Source organism: Lissotriton vulgaris, chromosome 7 (genome assembly GCF_964263255.1).
Source record: "Lissotriton vulgaris chromosome 7, aLisVul1.2, whole genome shotgun sequence".
NCBI lineage: Eukaryota > Metazoa > Chordata > Amphibia > Caudata > Salamandridae > Lissotriton > Lissotriton vulgaris.
This window is the reverse complement of record NC_141695.1, coordinates 228,531,789-228,550,624: the sequence shown is the minus strand read 5'-3', so window position 1 is coordinate 228,550,624 and position 18,836 is coordinate 228,531,789. Positions and strand designations below refer to the sequence as shown.

Genomic DNA, 18,836 nt, shown 5'->3' with positions numbered 1-18,836 from the left:
CGAGATTCATATGGATGTGGCCCCAGCGCTCGGCTGACGCCAGAACGGTTATAAAAGATCTGCGAGTCTTTATCGGCACATATGCAATTTCCATGTTCCATTCTGACCAGGGTCCTGCTTTCAGCTCTCGAGCTTATAAGGAGGCCATGGCCAGCATGGGCGTTGGCTTGCGGTATTCTTGTCCGTTACACCCCGAAGGGAATAGTGTGGTAGAAAGAAAAAACCGGGACATAAAGCAATCTATAACAGCGAAGATATTAGGTTCGGGTGCTGGGTGGGTCAAACATTTAATAAGTGTCCAGTTAAACCTAAACAATTTGCCAAGAAATTCTCTAAAAGGTTTCAGCCCATACGAACTATTGTTTGGAACTAGAATGCGAATTCAGGACTTAGATAGTCAGGTATCAGTGGTACAAGATAAGAAAACAGACTTTGACATCAAAGATCGTTTGGCTGTTTTACAGGACTGGAATGATACAAGAAAATCCTTAAGCAACATAAAGTTAAAGCAACAGCCAGCTACCACTGACGAGGCACCACCAGCCCCAGCAAGGCCTGTCTGGATTCCAAAGAGTGGGGATCGAGTCAGAGAAAAAATAGCGGTGAAGAAGGAATTTGGGCTTTCTTACAGAAAAGCAGTACCTGTCTTGGCAATCAACGGAACAAGATCAGTTGTACTACCGCCCCTTGCTGGTAAAAAGGAGAACAGAGTTGTATCAATTGACCGGGTAAAACCACAAGCATGTGGCCTATAATCAACAGTAGGCCCAGTGGACTCCCGAGAAACAACAGAATACCCAAACTTGCAACAATCCAAGAGGTTCAAACTGAAAGACTAATCACATTCGATCAGCCTGCAGTGCACAGAGAGGGACTATGCAATAATGCCATGGAACTCGTGCCTCTTGAGACACCGATTGAAACAGTTCGTCAAGAAACACCAGTCTACAATGATGTGGCATCAGAATGTGCTACCGAAAGACAAATTGAAAGAACAATTCCAGCAATTGACAGAACTGCCTCTGGCTACTTCATCAACTTCGATAACTTTTCTGAAGATAACACCGACCCCGAAGTGATGCCAGAAATAAAAAAGACTTTTAAAGAAAAAGCAACAGAACTCTTTCAACAAATCAAAGAAGTATATCTGGATGCGCCATTGATTGAGCATTGGATTAATTCAGGGGTATTTATACTCCTACTATGCCTAATTTTAGTTTTAATTTTAGGAAAGTTTATTACAATACAATAGACACAGCAAGTCAGAACATCAACTTAGTCCTCAAACCACACAGATCATCACACGTGAAGAAAAGAGAACTGTCAACAGTAAATGTCACAGTCATTCCAATACCCGGTGGGGTAGTATGGGAGAAAACTGACTATGAAATCTATGGTACGGTCGAAATCCTGAAGTATCCTCATCAATTCAAGGTTTCCTGAAAGTGACTTTGCAAAACCTAGTACATTCTCTGATGATTGGGACTTTGAAAGTATTAATAATATGATGTCTGATTTAGTAATGTCAGCTAGATTTACAGATCATGATTATTTACAAGGTTCGTCTAATTATGAGCAGATGTTCTGCTACACACACTATGGTGATCATTACTTGCATAAATCTGCACAGCCTAGAAATGTTTTTAAGTATAACCAATGAGAACATTGTGCTACTCCACCAAAAAGTAGTTCTAAAACATTCTATGAGAAATTTCAGTACTTCTCAGGGTTTAACACCAGTGATGCAGAAACGTTTTATTTTAAACTGTTAGATAAAACAGGGACGAAAAACATGTTGACAAATACTAAATTGATATATTCAGAAGCATTTTATGAAAAAATGATGACATTTGGTTTTGATTATTGGAAAAATAACATTGAAACAAAAACCATCTGGGGTACAAAAGAGTGGCAGGTACTAGGCCTAGAAGCACTATTTCGAGCCTGCATGATCCCAGAACAAATTATGTTTTTAAATTAAACAATTCAACAAACAACCTGTCTTGGCTTAGCTAAGATCAAAGACCTAAACAAACCGTCTATTCCAAAGCCAATACCTGAGAATGCAACAACAGATATTGAGATAGACGTATCTAAAATTTTACATTTAAACAGAACACATCCTGATTGGAAAAAGTGGTTAATCTGGCCTACTGACACAAACAACTGTCAAGATAGATTCCTGAATAAAACACAGGGGTTAAAAATGTCCAGACAAGACCCTAGATACTCCCAGAGACAACATCCAGGGAGAGTAACAACATACGGTGTAGGGTAGCTGTGCCTTGAATGGCTAGAATCATCCACACTGGCTGAAATTAAGCAACACTTGTCTTTACTTAAAGATGGTGCTGATTTGCGCGATTTTATTATGGGACCACGCAAACAGCGTCAAAAGCGCTTCATAGCGACCAGTATCTATGCTGCTTACAACGAGGCTTGGAAAGTCACACAAATTGAAACAGCTGAAAAAATACGAGAAATTGATCGTATTAATTTGGAAAAATCACTTTCTGTTGTGGACAATGGGTTAATGACTCTGTCCTCCAGAATATATTCGTTGGACAACATTGTATCATCTGCCATTGATATAATAGACAAAGACTTGCTAATGTTACAGCATGGCCAGTCACAATTGCGTTCTATTGTACAGTTAGGCTGGACGCTGCAAAATCTTCGTTCAGGCTATGTGCCTTGGCGTTTAATGAACACAACGTCATTGTTTTCTATCTTTAACCTTACTGATAAACAAATCAGCTTGGCACAGAAAGGAGCAGACTATACAATCCTGAGCATCGAAAAACTTGAGAGATTACCATTGACAATGTCAGAAAGTCCTGTCATTGAATGGATAATACACGGGATTATCACAATTCCAATAACAACTTTCCAATTTAGAAATTGCCTTGAATACATACCTACTGGCCAGTATGAACGTTTGGGTAAAGGATACCTTAAATCAACATGGAAATTACCATACACACATTCATGCTATAGTGACAGCAACAAAAATGTATTTCTTAGTGGTGAAAACTGTAAACGTTCACTAAGCGGTATACTTTTGTGCCAGGGTATTAATTTACACGGAGCCTGTGAAGGAAATTCTAAAAACCTTTCATGCCACCAGCATGTCACACCTGCAATGCAGATAGAGCCTTTCTTTATGCAACTTGCGAATCAGAGTTACATTCTAAGAACGGATCACAGATGTTGTGGCCTTTTGCCAGGAAAAGCCTATCTCGTAAGCGTAACATCCATGGTCAAATGCTGTATGCAAGCATTGTTTCCAAACGGCCCTGGAGACACAGAGACTCCCATTTGGACTCGTCTGAATTTCTCTTCTATACGAATTGATACTTTAAGCAAAATGAAGTCTGTGCTTTTACAGACAACAGTGCCATTCACGTCATTAAAAGAGACGGCTACAGAGATTCATGACCTTTTATCAACAAATTGCCCCGTGCCTTTTGCAGAAATGCTTAGCCAAATCCTTAACATGTCTAGTGCGATAGGCATCCCAGGCGTATTTAAGACGATTTTTACGGGACTGCTAACACCATTTCAAGCAATTCTGGGAATCATTCCTAATTTTGTCCATTCAGTCTTTGGCGGCATACCGCTATTTTTGGGACTTGTAGCAGGCATTTTATTTTTGACCCTCCTGCTCCGATATGGCAAGCCAAAGCTCAGACATGACTCCTACGAGGATGGAAGAAACAATCCTAGCAATACGCTACCGGGACAGAATAACTAGAGTCCTTGGACTGGCCAGGCTGAGAGATCTGAACATGACCTGGTTTCTATCATTCAGACCGATATGGCAATCCTGCATCTTACCTGTGCTTCGATGTATGCTATGCGGAGATGAGTGCGTGTTGGACATCTGTGTTGCACTTCCATCAGCAGTACCAATGGATACCGATACTTTGCTAAGTCCGATAACGGCTCACGCATTGTGTTGTCCCCAGCGGCTACCAATCCTGATGACGGCATTCGTTGAGACTCCTGTGCTACGACTAGGTGGTGACAGTGGAGTGAGAAATAAAAGCAACATCACCCAGGTACGACCATCTGTGAGCATTGCTGATCCAGACTTTGATGATAGCAATCATTCTCACACCTGCCAAGTTACAGCACTTTTGAACTTGGTCTAACTGTCACATGATTTTGTAGACCAATTTTTTGAGAGCCTGTCTGATATGATGTTCTCCCCTGAACAGAAACAATAACTTTTGAAAACATTCCGACACACAGCGTTCCCATGAACTCTGAATTTGGCCTTCAGTTTTGATCAACAAAAACTGCTGAAAAGCGTTGGAACTCTATTCCCCCGTTCAACAAGAATTTTTTTTTTAATTGAACACTTTTTGAAAATATTTACCTTTTTCTGGCTCAAGAAATTCTTTGCTTAAAGTAGACCTATTCATAAAGAACAGAAGCTTCTACTTCTATTTTTAGATAAATTAGGAGACATAATAACTTTACACCAGCCTCTAGCACATTTTACAGCAATGCATTTATATGTGATGAAATTATCTCGCCCTTCTTTTCTGTATTAAGAGATATTTCATGTGTAAATTATTCGCAAAATCGTTCATTTATTACATATGCTATAATTTTATATAATTTCTATGCTTAAAGACGTACAGTACCAGAATTACCACGTATTACGAATACGCCATTTCAAATGCAAATATGTATTTTGGGGTGGGTAATGTTACACATGCATCTTTTGCTATAGTTTTAGTAAATTGATGGACATAAATTCGTGGAGTGGGTGTCGCGTTCTAATGTAGGACCCTGATCGATACTGTGACCTTATGCCCCTATACGACTATAATCCCTTTGTACCCCTATATTGGCATAACCGATCACATGGAATATTCAGAAACTCGTCTCTGGCCTCACACGATCAGAGCCACAGTTCAGAATCACTACCTCTGCAGCTTCCTTTGCAGCTCATTAGTGCAAATGACACAGCAGAAGCCACTATCTAAAGATTCCTAGATTACACTCCGAGTTCTTCAACAAGATAAAAACTCAGCAACCTGGGAAAGCCCCGCTTGCTATGTTTTGATTAGTAATAGAACTCTAATGAGCACTGAGAGACGATCACTTCCTAGTGACATCTTTATTGACGTCTTATGTCCAAAAACTTACATCAAACCAGGCACCTTTCAGGTATAAATATTACCAACGTTGCCTTAAGCAAATGCTAACGCAGCTGATCCTAACACGGCTGCTACTATCGCTACTGCTATCGCTGCTAACGAGCGAACGATGGTGTGGTGAACATAGGAGCAGAACAGCTGTCCCCTGAAGAGCCCAGCAGATGCAAGCTGCCCGCGGACGCTGCCCCTCCTCCTCTTCCTCGACGTGCTGAGAGAGACGCTGGCTTTTCTCCTGCCGAGAAATCCAGCTCCGGCGTTTCCAGCCTACTCTTGCGAGTGACTGGGATATCGAGTCCCTGGAAGGAGATACAAGACCTCCAACATTCTATTCCAGAAGTATGGTGTTGACTAAACCCTTAGAAGAGAATTCTTGAAGCAAACCTTGGCAAAACCAACTTAACTAAAGCTACTTACTTACTCCCCTCCCAAGTATTAGGCTTAGGTCAGGTACACTGGGGTAGGCGTAGTTAGAAGCACCAGTTGAGTACGTTAGCCTAATGTATATATGAATGTATATATGTTTTATTCATTTTAAACCATTGTATGGCTAAGAAACCATATCAATGCTTTTACAGTATTATTTCGCAATACTCATTTTACTGTACGCACTTTTTAGAATAACAAGTCTTGCAATTGTGGCAATTCATTTCTCTTGCGCGAGAAGAAAGACTGTTCAATAAATAATACCTTTTTATTGAAAGCGCCCCGTCTCTCTATTCTCTGCATATTGGTGAAAGTCATCTGCACAAAACTGACTGAGTAAAAAAACTGTCTATTGTTTCACACGACTCTAGAGATTGACTCTTATTCTAAGGAGCAAAGTTGTCATGTTTATGCGGTTGTTGGAAAACTGAATACCTTCTTGGCTGTACCAAGGAAGCTGATCACTTCCTATTCAGACAAGAAAGTTTCCAGTGACCTCTGAGCTAGTTGGTAACAAACCCAATTAATTTTAGCATAGTCAGTGGAGACCTGGAAGATCCGCACTTCTACGTCGATACTACTGTTTATGTTAATCCAATGCGCAGGGCCTATTGGGAAAATAGGAACTACACTACATGCCTACAATGGAGAGGGGTGAGGTGTGCATCTGGGAATTTAGGGGCATATTATCAAGCAGGGCGTTAAAAGTTATCGCTGTTTTAGCGGCAAAAAACTGCCGCTAAAGCAGCGATAATGGGCTTGATAATATGGCCTTGTGAATTCCAATAGAAACCCATGTTCTGGTGTGAACATGGGCTTCTATTGGAATTCTCCATGGCATATTATCAAGCCCATTATCGCCGCTTTATCTGCAGTTTTCTGCCGCTAAAATGGCGATAATTTTAACGCCCTTCTTAATAATATGCCCCTTAGAGTGGATGCATGGTTCATGGTGTGGATGTAGTTCTTGAGTAGGCGAGCATCATGCTTATGTATGGTATGTGTATGTTTAACCTAAAGACTGAGTTGGAAGTTGGCCTTTATTAGTTATGTTGCCTACCTGTGCTGTTCCTATGTAACGCCTCTAATGTGAGTGGATAATTTTCATTCCTACTTCTACAGTAAACACAAAGGGCAGATCAGATATCTTCTGTAAGTGTATTGCCCAATAAAAAGTCACAATAGACAACTTGTTAAGATGACAGATCTGCTTATATAGAAAAGCCCTGTCACACATTAAACACTCATGTCTCAATTTTCTAGTTACACCACACAAGATTATCACAGAAGTATACCCAATCAGAAAGAAATTTCACAATAGCCAGAATTCTACACAATGATAAATGTGATCTATTTTTAGATCACTCACCCTTATTTTTCCAATTTCACCCTTGTAGATGGATATCTTGTAGCCGTACACATAGATGTTAACCAATCGCACATAGGAAACCACTTGGTTCCCTCGGTTGTCGTTCTTCTCATCAATGACGAAGGGGACGAGCGTAGGGTCGGTGCCACAGTACTTAGAAATGATGTAGGAGCAGGTGCCCTGGAAGTTATAGTTGTACATATCATAGGTACGGTAGTGAGGATCTCCCCAGGCCCAGCAGGTGCCTGAATAGTCTGGCACACATACTGGGTTTCCATCTTTGATCTTACAGGTCTCCTTTGTTCGACATCTCGTAGATTTGCAAGGGTCTGTAAGAAAGAGCAAGATGCGCAGTTTAAAACTTAAGTTATGCTATAGCTTATACAATCTGGCCAGAAAGATGATGCCTGCACTACATTCTGTGCTTAAGCTGTTTGTGGTGTAGTAAAGGTGTCATAGGACCTAATGCAAGAAATAAATGCTCCCCATCACATGGGTTGCTGATACTATAATATTAACATCTATAATTGGTGTGCAGTCGGCTCCACAGACCTCTGGTCCCTGGTGCCTCTGCACCTGTTGCACTATTGATACCTATGTCCCTATCATTCTTTCCAAAAAGATGAGTGGTTATTTTATTTATTTATTTATTTATTTATTAAGAGCTGCAATCATCCTGAGGGATATCAAAGCGCTGGTAGCGAATATCCTGGTATGGCTGCGAGAGTTGGAATTAATACTTGGGGAACAGATGAGTTTTTCTTTTTTCTTTAAACAGTATGTAATTGGAGGTGAGCCGTAGATCCAGAGGTAGCTCATAATCAGTCTTTATGTCTCTAACAGATTTCTTCGTTTCTCAAAAGCTATAGAGTTGTTGAAGTCTCTATTTAGTGTATTTATTTTCAAGAGATCTGTCTTAAGAGATCTGGCTTAAAGGCGGTGGGGTTTCTATACAGTGCTTAGAAGGCCACTCATGAAGTCATCCAACACTTCAAAGCATTGCCTTTTGCAGTACTCCGTTATCATCTCTCCTCTCTAATGAAAAAAAACAATGATGTGGTCTTTGAAAGCAGTTCTCGAAAGCAACACAATATAGATAGAAAGACAGAGCGCGTGCCACCGGGGGAACATTTCCCACACAAACCATTAGGAAACAAGCATTTGCATCTACTGTTCTTTATCATAGCACTGCATTGAGAAGTACTTGCAGTTTTATGGCAGACTGACATTTCTGCTAGAACGGGGTATGAAGGCCATAAAGGCAGACAGGAGTCGAGTTGTCTGTTTGCTCAAATGTTGTGGCCCGTTTAAAGCACTGGATAGAACAGAAATCCGTTCACGTGCTGGGCAGCAAACACTGGTGTGCGTGTATGCAATGTCGCATGGTCAGCGACTGGCTGCCGCCCCCCTCCCAACTTACCACACCAACTCCCGGACACATGAACATGAAACATGGTTATCTTTGGAAGGCGGGGGTCGCGGGACCCCCGGCCGTATTTATTAAGATATAAAATTAAAGAATTTTAATAGCATGATAAATACATTATACAAAAATCAGCAGGACATTAGATACAATATTGTCAACAAACTTGAGAGGCTAACCTTAACAGAGACTCTAATACAAGTTGTTCCTAACCGAAACTAACATCCTCAGCTAGATTTTTGTATACTACATTTCTGGCCATATGGCAAGGTCGCTAACCGGTGTCAGGTCTTATTAGCTGCGCCTCACCTAGGGATGTGCGCATGCGCAGCCGGGCCTAGTAATTACCCGGTCCACGCCGTGAATCCAATTACCAGCTGCGCCTCACCAAGAGATGTGCGCATGCGTAGCCGGGCCCGGTAATTACCCGGTCCACGCCGTGAACTCCATTTACCCACTAAAGGAGGGCCCTTACTCTGCGCCATCCGGTGACGTCATGAGTATGCGCGCGCGGGGTGGCTACCAGCCTAAGGAAAGCGTGACTACTCCAACCTGCGCCCCTTTGAACAGCAATTACCGTGCCCCTGAAGTTCTTATGAGGTGCCAAGGGCACCTCCCCTTGGGCGGGAACCTCCATGGGATGATGCCCGCCCCCTCAGACCTTAAAATAGCTGCTCACCGGTCATGACCTTACCGCATGCCCCAAACCTAATAAATACGACGACCTATGGAAGAAAAGAGCTAAAGGACAACTACTCTAACTAAATATCACATCAAAATCAACATATCGCTACAAAGGAGAGAAGGTCCTAACACAAACACCACCACACAGCATATTATAGCATAATTCACTAAACGGGGAAAAAAGGCCTAAAATACACTTACCAACAAAAAACTTTAGTCACATAACGCACGTTAAACCAGGCCTTGTGCTACTAATAACCCAGCAAAGTATATGTACATTGAACTAATACAGCTTCGACCGAGTAGTTCCAGGGATGGTGGGTGGGAAAACAAGAAGCCCCAAGCGCGGGGCACGACACTCTGTGGGGGAGCGTCCAGAGAACAAGAGGGTCTCCTGGGCGCTCCCCGCTTCTTTATCCCCAAGGGGCCAGGTGAGGGCGGCACGCCCCCACCCAGCCACTCCTGCAGCCCGGCCCCCCCGACCCGGAAGCCCTAAAATGACATCCGGGTCAAAGGGGGCGCAAACCAATCGGTGGCGAGGCGCGCCCGGAAGGGCACGCCCCTCCACCGAGGAGCTCTGAGGAGGGGGACGGTTGCCGCGCCGCCATGCGGGCAGGGGGGCCAAGAGCCCCCCCTTTTCATTCGGCCGATACTGAGAAGGCATACTGTTGTATTCCTATATGATGTCACCTCTGGAATCATTGCATGTCATGTAGAATGCTTTTGTGTCAGGGATCATTTTCAGTTGGATCCTGTCGGGGGAAACTACTGCCTGCCTCCTGTGGATGTCTAAGTTGTCTTCCTTCTACAATAAAACTATTTGCTGTAACTCCACGTGTGGATTCCTCACTACATAATTTTTGGCGACGTATGGGAACTAAGAACTACAAACAAGAAGGACTTTTAGACAACGTTCACATTTTTATTTTGTACATCATTTGCGGGATATCGTTCTAAATCTTTACTTTTCTTGTGGATGATATTTACTGTTTTATCCTTTCCTGGCAGTTCGATATTACCCGACTTTGTTTGAAACACTTTTGCAGCGCCTGAAGTATCGAAACACCCTTGCAGCGTCTTAAGCATCGGGACACCCTTGCAGCGCTTGGAGCACCGATACAACCTTGCACTCCGAAGAACCACGTCTCGAAAACCACATTCGTGAGTTCTCTGTGTCTATTTTTTTTTTTTGTAAAGAAAACCTTCTTCCTACGTTTTCTTTTCTTACCGTTGGACGCTGCATTCTTTAAATCCTTCAGAACTTTGCGCTCGCTGTTTCTGTGCACCCGCAGCCCCACGCCTTAGCAACGCCGAAGAGCCTCCATTCTGCAGCCGTGTGACCCACGTCTGTGACGACTCTTCACTTCAGTGGATTCCTCACTACACATACCTGTGTGATGAGGAAAGTGTGCCAGGATGGCAGACACCATCATTTGTGCTCACGGGGGGCATCATTTGCGAAAATGTACATCAGTATGTACCACTGTTGTCAACACAGTGAGGCTGCAACACCCTGCTATTTGCAACAGAACACACAACAAAACGGCAGGAGGGCAGTGTAAGCCTGTAGGGCGGGGGCCACCAAGAGGGACTTCCAGCAGGTCCTTGGGCACTCAGACGCCGCTCCCAGGAACCTGTGTAGCAGCTGCAGTGCAGAGCTATCAACTCTCTGAGCCTGGAGATGGACAGAAAAGGTGTTATAACAACCACTTTTTAATCACCTGTATTTTATTCTTCCTATCTGCACACAGTATCAGGTTGTTTCTTGCACGAGAGGCAACCTGTAATGTCGTGAAAGTAACATGCAAACAAGCATCATATGATTTGAAAAAAGGCTAGCGCATGTGCAGTAACTCGTAGAGGCCGTCCTCGCAGGGGGCTTCAAGGGCTGGCGCCATAACCAGCGCTGAGGCCCCGGAAGAGAACCGGCTCTGGGCGCTCGGAAGTGCCCCAGAAGCAGGAAAATGCCCGTGCACCTGCCCCTTAACCCCCCCCCCCCCTCTGCTGGCAGCGCTACGTGGGCGCCCACCCCGCATTGAATGGGGAGCATCGCGGGGAACAAACCCCCCAATGAGAAAAGGCGTCCAGCTAGCAGGCGAGCAAAAGGGAGACTTTCCTCTAAAAACATCTACATTAATAAAAATAACAAAAGTAAACGTGTTGTTTTGCCTTTGCTCTACATTGTGTTGTATAATACTGCAACTTCAACTGGATTTATATAGTGTTTACGACCCATGGCGAGGCTTTGTAGTGCTTCACATGTTGATCTCTGGTACCTGTTTCTGAGAGAGAATGGCACAGTGTGCTTCCATGTACATTGCTCACAAGTTTTCAGAATTCGTAATAGTGAAAGGTAATTAGCATGCTTGATGACATCATGGGAAGTAATGTCAAAGAGATGTTGACATCAATAGCATATCAACAGGCATTAGTTAAATAATAATACAATCACAATAAATGCAACATTAACAGAACACCACCACCGCTCACTAAGGTAGGTAAGATGAATAGCTGAAGGAAGCTGTGGAGCACAACTCTGATTGTAGTTTTGTACACCAATCCATTAGTTAACCATTAAATGTGTCTTATTTACCACATGTTGTATCACCCTTGTCCTTCTTCTCTGTTCGTATACCTCCTGTGTCAGTGGGAGTGGCACCGAGGAGATGCCAAGGGATTCTAAGAACAATATACTGTCGACAGTTAGGCATCCGTTGTGGAGCCTGACAGAGTAAGGAGTTACCAACTATGTATACCTCATCACTACACGAAAGGAGAAGTGCCTAGGAGCCGCTCTCAACAGCCAAGCCTAGCCATGCCCAGCAGGTGTGACATTAATACTGATGTGGCTGAAATCAACCCGCTCTCAAAATGTGTCCCTCACAATGAGAGACACCTGATATCTCCGAGGTCTCTATCTGGGGGTGATAATGGGTAACTCTAGATTCCCTCTTTAGTTTCTCTGCTCTGAGAGGTTGGCTTCCCCTTGGGGCCCTCTTTGAGAACGGCATGTTTAGATCACCTCTGCTCTGTGAGAATCCACACATGAAACAGGTCTGCATGCGGCAGGTCATACCCGTAAATGTACTTTTTCCACCTTGGTTACCATGGAACGTTGGCACTATTGGACTGGGCGTGTACAGATGGTGACCGAGCTGAAAATTCATCTTCAAATTTAGTCTGTAGTCGTACAGTGTTATTTAACGTTACATGGCAAACTGATTGTTAATACATTAGAAGCTCCTACCCCTCCACTCTTACTGACCAAGATACGGCCCTGAAAACACAGTTCAACATTTTATCAACCAACCACTCGCACGTAGTGTAGTGCCTTTCCCGTCTGCTTGTATAATCTGTTGCCTTGTCAGTGGTATGTAAGTGCAACTACATCACAAAGGGAGTTTGCGGCCTTTCAGTTTCTGGCCAGCCTGAATGAGGTAGACAGACATCGATCGACTTTGGCCTTCATTATGTTTTAAATCTTTTTTTGAACAACAGGATTTGAGCCACACTCATTTGTGCAACTTGAGGCCTTTGACTCTCTGCAAACAGACTGGGCAAAATAAATTGCGACCCAAATACGCCTCCCTATGGCTGGCATTTCAGAACAGATTTTGCTGGTGCTACGGTCTTTGTTCAGCTTCCTTCAGTACCTGGCCGGCGTTCGGTGCAACGCATTTTTTTTTTTTAGCTCGGGGGATGCTTTAAAGAGCAGGCCTGCTGATGATTTATGTGCGGCGTGGGCATGAATGGTGTTGTTATGTTACCTCTTGTTTGTGGTCCGGCTGCATGCATGCCGTACTTCTCCATATACGAGGGCTCTCCGCTGAGCAAGCATCATTAAGCCTGGTGTGTTGTCTCAACGCAGGTGTCCTTCACCGCCCAGGATTTGCTGGCTAACTTATTCTGTATTTATATATCAAAGCAGTTTATGCAGCTACCTCACAGAGCTGCAACTGCTCGTGATTCATGTCACAGATGCTCGGTTTCACTAATAAAAGTGGAGAAGTGTCCTTTTAAGCACGCGATTAACCTGTTTCCATGAATGGGGCAGAGTGTGTCGGGCTGCATTCATAGTTGTCAAGTGACACCAGGTCATGAGTGCTGTGCGACTTTCAGCCAGCCCTGGTTTTTGAACCCACAGCATTATGCGTGCTGGGACTTGTAGTTTCTCATTTCCCATTAATGTTGAGGTTTTACAAGAGTTAATGGAAATTGTGGGGAAATACAACTTGCACTCTGGATAAGACCAACTCTGTCAGCAAGCGGCGAATTCCTTGAACGCGTTCTATGAACATTAAACGGTGAACGTATGCTCATAGTAGTTGCATCGGTACACCTCGCCCCCCCTCCCACAACTCTCCCAGCCCAAATAATACACAGACAAGTAATTTGGGAAAAGAAGTTGCAGGTTTATTTGTGATACAAATAACGGAGCGGGTTAACTGACAGGCGACCCCCCCTAAGCCCCGCCACCCCTCGTGACGGGGCGCCTGAAGTTGAGCCAATGATGCTGACACAATGGCCCTGGCCAGGTGTCGATCCTGGGAGGCACCAGCCTCCCACCGGTGGACCTATCGTCCACCTGCCCCACCCTCCGGACAAGGGAGAGTCAACTCACACCTTGCCCATCCAGGCGGGGCATTATTAGCAAACCCCCGGTTGTTCAGGCTTACAACCGCCCTAAGGACTAACGGGGTGCCGTTGAACCAAGTCCCCGAGAAGGGCCCCTCGGCTTATATATGACTCATAGCTGTGCATTTGCACGGGGGCTTCAGGTCCTGTTCCTGCGCCTGTCCTGCATGGGGGATCGCCCTGTAACACCTCCTGCAACCTGAAAGAGACATAAACAATATTAATAAAACCCCCCTCACCACTTCCCCCCTTTCAGCGGGTGAGCGGTAGGGAGGGGAGCTGAAATCGCGGGCCTGCTTCTGGGTCGTGGGGTGAGGGAAAGGGGCCTAGGAGGGGCTAACGGGCTTAAGGCTGGCGAGTCAGCCTTGCGACCGCGAAGGTGGAGGGGGCAGCAGCAAAGAGGCCGCTGAGGGGGAGGAGCTCGCCTATAAGCCCCCCAGAGGATGGGGGGGTGGCCTGCCTAGCGTGACCCCGCCTCCCCGCCCCCTCCCACCCAGGGCTGGCCTCGGTTTCCTGCGCCCTACTACGGGGTTTGCCCTCCCAGGGGGTCCCTTGCAGGGACATCGGGCATCCCTCATAGTAGTTGCATCGGTACACCTCGCCCCCCCTCCCACAACTCTCCCAGCCCAAATAATACACAGACAAGTAATTTGGGAAAAGAAGTTGCAGGTTTATTTGTGATACAAATAACGGAGCGGGTTAACTGACAGGCGACCCCCCCTAAGCCCCGCCACCCCTCGTGACGGGGCGCCTGAAGTTGAGCCAATGATGCTGACACAATGGCCCTGGCCAGGTGTCGATCCTGGGAGGCACCAGCCTCCCACCGGTGGACCTATCGTCCACCTGCCCCACCCTCCGGACAAGGGAGAGTCAACTCACACCTTGCCCATCCAGGCGGGGCATTATTAGCAAACCCCCGGTTGTTCAGGCTTACAACCGCCCTAAGGACTAACGGGGTGCCGTTGAACCAAGTCCCCGAGAAGGGCCCCTCGGCTTATATATGACTCATAGCTGTGCATTTGCACGGGGGCTTCAGGTCCTGTTCCTGCGCCTGTCCTGCATGGGGTCGCCTTACCACCTTTTCCACAGCCTTGGGCGTGGCACCCGCTGCGCCCAGGGCCCCCACTACCTAGCCTTAGTCCTACCCTACCTACCCCTGCTTTTCCTAGCGCTTCACCCAGGTCTGATAGGAAGATCGCCATGCCTACTTTGGATAGGTGCACCCCCTCAGATTCCCAACACCCCATGGATTTGGTGTGCAGCAAGCCATGCCTACTGAAACCCACCCCTCTCTGTTCACTGAATTTCTGCATTGCTGCGTTGACTCGCCTGTGAGTGCCTCCAATGCCCCTTGTGACGCTGCTCCATGCCAGCTTGGTCTGGGGGGGGTATTTCTGACCAGTATACACTGCACTGTCCTACTTCGCCGCCCAAGGTGCTCAGGTCCTTCCTCATTGTGTCCAATAAACGTCTCTTGCCTAAAGTCACCAAGTCGTTCCCCCCAGGATGCACCACCAGTATGTTCGGCTTCTGCCTGTGTTCCTTCAGGGCCCTACGCAGCGTCCCTAACCATGCTGCCCAGCGCATCCCCGGGAAACCAAACCATGATATGTTAGTCTTGCTGAACCCATGCTTCCAAGCGTTGACCCTTACCCATCTCGCCAGTTTGTTGACATAGGAGTGCCCCATCACCCACACCTCTGCCCCTGTAATAAAACCCAGTATGTTGAAGGAAAGGGAGCTAAACTTGGCACCGCTCGTGGTGCCCCCCCCCCCTGAACAAGCACCCTTGCATCACATGTTCTACCTGGTACTTAGTTGCTGGTGAACCGCAGCGTGGGTGAGCAGTAGCCCGTCTATGCGCGGGCGGCTAGACAGGAACTTGGCCAGTAGGGCCACCGGGCAGTATTTGTCGTTACCCAGGCGCTGCAATGTAATTGACCTACCCTTGCCGGCTGATCTGTTCTTGGAGTTTGCGAAAGGATCTCGGCTGCCTCCCCTGTGGATCGCACGTCTCTTATTGATATGGCCCTGGGGCAGGCCGCTTTGACTGGAGTGTTCGTCTGCCCCAGGGTTGCAGGGGCAATACCCTAACCAAGACCTAACTATGTTGGGGCAGCTATGGGACACTACTATTTCCCTTACTTCCTACCCTGCCTGCAGGTCTCTTCTAAGCTCTTCTGCTAGAGACAGACTGATCCCACTTAAATGTCGCCCCAGGTCAGCGAATGTTGCCCGGGATTCATGTAAATAATTTACTTATTCTAAAAACTACTCTTCTTCTGTACAGCTCCGAGCTGATGTTACAATTTCTGGTATGGTGGTGCGAGGTAGTGTTGTGGGCTAGGGTGTTGGCACCCTAGTTCATAAATTTGGAGCCGAAGGCCCGCTGGGCCTTCGTGCGTTGCAATATCTAGCCCTTTGTTTTTATGAATTTTAACTTGTGACTGAGTTGAGGTTGTCGCCCTCCTACTACGCCATATATCGATGAATCGATTGGTCTACAACAAAGGGATAGTTACTTAAGGACACCCCTTGACCAAACGTTATCAATTACATTGAGCTTCCAGTGTATGATGAGCACCACCAAGCAAGGTCTGCAAGGGTCAGGATCATATCGTTTGCTGAACCTTCCTATTCCAATAGCGGACTGCAAATGAGAATATCGTCCAAACCCAGTGCTTCTGGTACTTATAATTAAAACCGTGTGATGGAAATATGTATTTATTCGTTTTCATATGGTATGTAGCTTTGTTCTACTATATGAATTTCCAACTGTTAAATAAAATTCAGCCCTTATTAATTTCCCTTGTGTGTTCCCCTACTGCCATTGTTTGCCACTTGTTTTTCGTGTATGACAGCCTAAGGATTTTATTTCACACAGTACACTAGATACGACCGGAGGAGACATGATTTTAGTTATTTTAACGCGTTGTCAAAGTCCTGAAGGTTTACTGATTTATTTTATCCTAACTTAAGTTTGTTTGCAGCATCTAATTTCCCATGTGCATGTTTGTTTTTTTTTCTTAACTAAGGGGGGACATGATGACCACATTTATTAATCTATTTATTAACTATGTGTTACTTGCTTAGCGTTGGGTAACATGATCGATGTTCTCAAATATGTTTAGGATGCCTGAGTGTTTAATTGGGAGGACTGCTGGTGTTGGGATGATTGACAGCTGTAGAGACAGCACTTGACATCCTTGCTGTCACTCCCCCGCGAGGGCTCAAGAAGAAAGCCCATGTTTTTTGGGCTGTACTCCTGTCTTACACTGCTCTTTTAGTCCATTTGTTCGTTTATTAAAGTCTGCCCCAGCAGCCAAATTCCGATACCAACTCCTGCCAGATTTTGTGACAGATTCCAACAACTGGCCTTTCATATACAGGAAAACAACTATCAGAGACACGACTGATCCAGATCACAGAACCAAGCGTCCAGCGGCATGAACTGTGGGGGATTTTACACCAAAGGTATTACTATAGCATAAACATGTTCCATGTCTGAGATCCCAGATTATCTCCCTCAGCTGCCATGAGGCGAAAATTAACCCGCCCTATTTATTGAGCAGACATAGGCAGAGTCAAAGGAACTATTTCATCTGCTATGCAAGTTATCCTTAAAATTGGCAAACCTAAAGGGCGCTGCAGGATGGTCCGCATGGAAATTGGGGAATTCCTCATGGGCCGGGGCTGCCAGTCCTATTTTCTCCAAAAGCCACCTTGAAGAGGCATTATTCGGTTGATGCGATAGCTCTTATGCGTGGCGCCGAGCCATGGCAGTGCTGTTTTTACCCACCTGCCAGTAAGCACACCGTTTCCTTTTTCTTATGCTCCTATTGTGCCAACACAGGGTTGTGCACACAACGTTCCAATTTAATACCTGCTCCCGGTGAGGCCTGAACTCACAACCTGGGCATTGCTCCTTGCAAGTACTGCATGTAATTACCGCGCGCTAACCGATTGCCCACTGGATCTTGCTCTAATGATTGTGGCCTTCCTATGAAAAGATTGAAGGTTCCTAGTCTTGTACTAAGAGTCCTTAACCAAGGACACCTATCAGTCCCAGACCGCTCAGTGAACAGTGTTGCCATTCACGTCGCCTGGGTCCGTTCTGAGGCCTCTGCCTCCAATGTATTGATCTTACGAGAAAATCCTTGAATATCTTTTAAAGTAAAATGTTTCTTGCTGTACTTGTGTAGTCATGTGTGAAATCCTTTGTCTGGTGTCCTATAAAAGGACGGATTTCCTCACCTAACGGAACCCCTTTTCCCCTCTTAGAAGGCAGATATATGCCGGATTCACCATTGAACTTATTGAGTTCTTAGTTTTGTAAGCTCTGGGTGCCTAGAGGCCAATATACTTATGATATCTTTATGTATTTTGTTTCACTAATTCCTTAACTAATCCTTTACAACTGTGGCTAGTGTTTATCCTTCTTGCTGATAATGTTACGATGTAATTTAATTACTAGCTTCCATATGATAGAGACTTGTACAGACGGGGGGGGCGCCAGGATCTGTATAGGGCTACGCTCCTCCTGTTCTGAACCCTTGGCGCGTTCTGGATACGTTATGTGCGGCATTTACCCCTACAAAAGGAAGGTCTGCCCGCTGGCTTAAAGCTTTTCCCCCACGTTTTACATACAGCGTGCATGTTAAACCCATGTAGAACATCAGTTAGGGGTGCAACACATTACCTTGCACCGCTAGCGCCCCCCCCCCATGGTGACTATGCCATAGGATATTTTACTCCCAGGTGACCTCAACCCTTACTATAAAACATTTTTTAACAGCAGGGGACACTGAACCGGATGAACCACATGCTCCTGCCCCACCTAGTGGGCCTTTCTCTGTCAAGGCGAGAAAGGGTGCAAGTGCGGCTACGAAGGTGTTCAGGTATATGTTGCATGATATTGCGTGAAAGTTTCCTCAGGGTAGCAAAGTTGTGGTGGGTTTTGGTGCCGACATGGGAATAACCCCCACTTCTACTGGTTGGACTGCACGTACAGTCCTAGCATGGGTGCACCGGGCTCATCAGACTTCCCGGGTGTCGAACAGAGGGTGCCCCCTCTCCTACTCTGCTGTTTGTTGCTAGGTGGCGCAGCTAAACGGCCCAACTGTGGCTGGAC

The 18,836-nt window shown here is 45.6% G+C and overlaps 1 protein-coding gene across 1 annotated transcript in view; it reads right to left on the bottom strand.

The window, feature by feature from the left end:
* LOC147701266 (IgGFc-binding protein-like) overlaps window positions 1–18,836 on the bottom strand; it is a 933,218-nt gene that overhangs the window by 400,153 nt on the left and 514,229 nt on the right. Inside the window, exon 19 of the mRNA XM_086929331.1 lies at window positions 6,964–7,292. Within this exon, the coding sequence (XP_086785457.1) occupies window positions 6,964–7,292 (329 nt within the window). The remainder of the gene's footprint in view (window positions 1–6,963; window positions 7,293–18,836) is intronic.